The 5,000-nt window shown below is 18.1% G+C and overlaps 2 protein-coding genes across 2 annotated transcripts in view; one reads left to right on the top strand and one right to left on the bottom strand.

Annotated features, from left to right (window-relative positions):
• The window catches only part of PGSY75_0913300 (hypothetical protein), a gene marked incomplete at both ends in the record, with an annotated part of 2,002 nt that extends 548 nt beyond the window's left edge, over nt 1-1,454 (top strand). The window contains 2 exons of the mRNA XM_018785548.1: nt 1-53; nt 139-1,454. The exon at nt 1-53 is cut by the window's left edge and continues 548 nt beyond it. Coding sequence (XP_018641889.1) covers nt 1-53; nt 139-1,454 — 1,369 coding nt within the window. The remainder of the gene's footprint in view (nt 54-138) is intronic.
• A 393-nt stretch (nt 1,455-1,847) lies between these two features.
• PGSY75_0913200 (elongation factor 1-beta) lies at nt 1,848-2,672 on the bottom strand (the record flags this gene model as incomplete). Its single annotated transcript, XM_018785547.1, has 1 exon — nt 1,848-2,672. The coding sequence occupies one exon, from the start codon at nt 2,670-2,672 to the stop codon at nt 1,848-1,850; it is 825 nt and encodes a 274-aa protein (XP_018641888.1).
• Nucleotides 2,673-5,000: the final 2,328 nt, after the last annotated feature.

Genomic DNA, 5,000 nt, shown 5'->3' with positions numbered 1-5,000 from the left:
TATATTTATAAGTAGTTCTAGTGTATTCGCTCCGGATGCTATATTTAGTGTGGGTTAGTATGGAAATAAAAATATATATATATATATATATATTATATTATATATATATTATATTTATGTTTATTTTTCTTTATTTAGGGGGTGATGGCACGTATCTAGAATCTGCACACATTATTGCAAACAAATACTCGATCGACAAAAATACAGAACGAGAAAAGAAAAGAATCGAACTTGTAGGAATAAATAGTGACCCTAGAGGTTCTGAAGGAAAATTATGTCTAGATTATTTTATAGAAAATAATGATAATGACATGAATTGTTCATATGAAACATTCGAAGAATTTGAAAAAGTATACAATAAGAGAAGTAAGAAGAAGAATTTTATTTTTACAGATGTAAATAATTTTATAGATTATTTAAAAAAAAATGGAGGGAAAAAAAACAAAATAGATATGAAGACAGTGTTGGATATAAACAGATGTATAGATACAGATCCTTGTGATGATATAAGTTCTTATAAAAATATAGAAAATAAGCAAATATCATCGAAAGAGGAGTTGTGTTCATTGAAAAAAATAAATACAATAGAAGATATTGTAAGAAATAATAGTTTGAGTTATAATAAATTATCATGTGAAGACAAAAAAAGCACAACAATATATCATAATGATGTTAATGTGTTTAATGGAGATAAGGATATGGACCTACACAATAATAACAACAATAATAATAATAATAATAATAGTAATGATATAAATATGAATGAACATGGTTTATTGTCAAAATATACATCCATAAACAATAATGATAATTTAATTCTGAGCATAAAAGAATATATAAATAATACATTAAGAAATTTTTTTGAAAGTAATAAACATGAAAAAGTATATAGAAAATATATCACGGTTATAATTAAGAAATCGAATGAGAATGAAATAAAAACATATAAAAGTATAAATGAAGTATATATTTATGAAGCTATAAAAAATAATATATGTACATATATAAATATAGATAATAAACATGTAAAGAAATTAAAAAGTACAGCTTTATTAATTACTAGTGGAACTGGTTCAACTGCATGGGCATATAATGTAAATAAAATAGATAAGAAAAGAATGAAATATATTATTGATGAATATATAAATATACAAAACGATACAATAAAAAAAAATATAAAAAATATAAATATAGATATATTTTCAGAATATATTAATAATTCTATATGTTTTCATCCAAATAGTAAATATATGAAATGTATTGTAAAAGAACCTGTTGAAAATAGTGTATATGATTCAACAGATCATATATATAATTGTAAATATATTGATATAAAAACATGTACAAGTAATACAATTGTTTATATAGATGGAATATATAATATTAAAATACAACCGAATGATTCTGTCATTCTTCACATAAAGGATGACGACCATATAGTAACATATAAATGAAATTAAAAAGAATGATATAAAAATATATATATATATATATATATATATATATTATATATGATCACCATTGTAATTATTTTTTATTATTCTTTATTTTTAATATTCATTTATTAATCTACCTATTTATTCATATTATTTTTTTAATGTTTTGTATTTTTTTTTTTTTAAAACAATATTAATTGTGGCTCAATTGCAAAATTTTGAAAAAGGGCAATAAAAATAAAAATAAAATAAAAAAATAAAAAAAAAAAAATGTGATGCCATGTCTTAAATAATGATACACATAGGTTTCAATAAATTGTTCGTTTATCTATGCATAATATATAAAAATAAAATTATATACATATAAATATTATATACATTTATGATTGCCACTTTGAGAATACCCTTTTTTTATAATTTATTGAATGATATAATTTCAGCAGATTGCACCAAGAAATCTAAATCATCTTCAACCTCTTCAGCGTTTTCATCATAGTTTTCATCGTCTTCATCTAATCCAAGTATAAGAGTTCTTTTCTTTTTATCTTGTTCATTATCTAGATCAATATTTTCAATTTTTTCAACAAGTTCATTTGTATTGACAAAATCATCATAAATAATACATGACATATGTAATTTATAAAGACCAAAAGCGACTGGTAATTTTTTGACTTCCTCTCCCCATTTAATATTTTCATCAACAATTTTTTGTTTAACAAGCTTTGGAATTTTAGAAATATCTGTATCAATAGATTTAGGTTTTATTTCAATAATAAGAATAGATCTATTTTTTTCTTTTTCTTTTTGTTTCTTTTTTTTTAATTCTTCTTCTTTTTGTTTTTTCTTTTCTAATAAAACATTAGCTGCAGAATCGTTTGTATTATCATCATCACCAAAAAGATCTATATCATTATCAACATCATCATCATTTCCTGTTGTTTTATTACTTTTCTTATTTAAACTTGTAGCACCATTCGTAGTACTACTTTTTTTATTCTTATGTTCTTCATCGTATTTATTCAACACATATTCTGGCAAAGACGATATATGATGAAACCATCTATATAAATGAGGATACGTATCTTTTTTAATTACACTATTTATTTGATGATATATTTTTAAATCATTCACACCAAGTGTATAGTTATTAAAATATGAGTGACTTTCAAAATAGCTGTTCAAGTTCTTGTAGTCACTTTCTCCTTTAACGTTTAAAAGGTTTGCATTACTAGCCATCTTTTAAGAAATCAATATAAGAGAGACTTAAATAATTTTTCAACGTATATAATAAAAAAAATATATATATATTAAATATATTATATGTTATATGTTATATGTTATATGTTATATTTTTATATAATATAATTTAAAATAAGTATTATTTTATATATATGAAACAAAAATTATTAATTTTTCAACGTATATAAAAAAAAAAAAAATATATATATATATTAAATATGTTATATGTTATATGTTATATGTTATATTTTTATATAATATAATTTAAAATAAGTATTATTTTATATATATGAAACAAAAATTATTATACTAATAAATCTATTTATTTGTTTAAAAATATATATATATATATATATATATATAATATTTTGGAAGAAAGGAATAATAATAATATTAATATGTAGTATTTAATTATAATGTAAATATATAAATATATAAATATATATATTTTATTTTTTTTATGAATATGTTTTAAAAAATAAATATATAAAAATAATAAAATATTTTCTTCATATTTTTATAATATTTTTATACATAATAAAAAAAATATATATAAATATATAATATATAATATATATATTATTTATATGTATAGTATAACAAATAAAGAAAATATATATAGCATATATAAAATATATATATTATATATATCATATATATTTATATATATATATCCTTTTAAAAAAAAGAATAAAAATTATATATTAAAATATATATATATATATAATTAAATACACCTTTTCGATTTCTTGCTTTTTTTTTTTTTTTTTTTTTTTTTTTTTCTTCTTAATATACTAACGAAGAGATACTATATATTATTTTAAGATCCTTAAGAGGTTTAAAAAAAATATTATATATATAATAATATATACCACATATAAATAAATACATATATATATATATATATTTTATTATATATGAAATACTTTCTATTTTTATCATTATATTTTTATTTATTTTTTTCCTTTTTAAAAATAAGGTATTCAAAAAAAATATATATATAAATATTATATTTTGACGATAAGATTAAATATAACAAAAATATATTTCATAGGCTTATATAAAAAAATAATATGAACATATATATATATATATATATATTTGATTTTCTTATAAAAAGAAAGAGACTTATCTGTTCATTAAGAAATATATATAATATATGAATAAATAAATATATAAATTAAATATGACATGAATTTTTTATTTCCTCTTTTTAATAATTTAAAAATTAATATTTCATTTAAGATATAGAAATCTGGTAGTATATTATATTATATTATATATTATACTAATTTAAAAAAAAGAATAAAAAATAATATATGTATGAATATATAAATTAAATATGACATGAATTTTTTATTTCCTCTTTTTAATAATTTAAAAATTAATATTTCATTTAAGATATAGAAATCTGGTAGTATATAATATAATATATTATACTAATTTAAAAAAAAGAATAAAAAATAATATATGTATGAATACACAGAAATATATATAATATATAAAATATATATTATATGTATATTATATTTATATGTGCATTATTTAAATTATAATACTCTTTCCTTTTTTTTTTTTTTTTTTTCTTCAAAATAATAAATGTTCATATAAAATTATAAGGGTTCTTCTTTTTATTCTTTAGTAAAATAATATTCCTTTTAATATTTTAATATTATACTATTTATTTATATCTCTTTGGTGTTCAATATAAATATATAATATATATATTATATATATAGTATATGTGATAGTTCTTTTTTATTAATTTTAAATACGATTAATCTTATATTTGTACCTCTAATACAACATAAAAAAGAAAAAGAAAAAGTAAGAGATAAGGATAGAGATAGGGATAGAGATAAGGATAGAGATAAGGATAGAGATAAGGACAAAGAAAGGAACAAAGATAAAGATAGACACAAAAAAGATAAAAATAAATATAAAACAAAATCAAAAATGAAAAGTAAAAGAGGAGGAAATTATGATCACGAAGAAGATTATGATAGTAGTACTTATTCTGATAGAAAAAGAAAAGTTAAAAATTATGATGATGAAGAATATGAAGATTTATCAAGAGGTGGAAATAAATATGATAATACGGTTACATCTAAAAATGATGACATGGAAGAAGTAACAAGTGAACATGATAGGTATGTATATAAGCAATTCAAAGGGAATATGCTATAGGCAAAGAACTACAGAATGTGTCAAAGTAAAATATATATATAATATATATATATATATTTATTTATTTATTTATGTGTCCCCCTTCCTATGAATACTTTTATAATAATTTTGTATCTATTAATATCTCTTGTTCTTAGG

This window comes from Plasmodium gaboni, chromosome 9, assembly GCF_001602025.1.
Source record: "Plasmodium gaboni strain SY75 chromosome 9, whole genome shotgun sequence".
Lineage (NCBI taxonomy): Eukaryota > Apicomplexa > Aconoidasida > Haemosporida > Plasmodiidae > Plasmodium > Plasmodium gaboni.
Note: the sequence above shows the minus strand (reverse complement) of the source record. Positions and strands in the feature narration are given on the sequence as shown.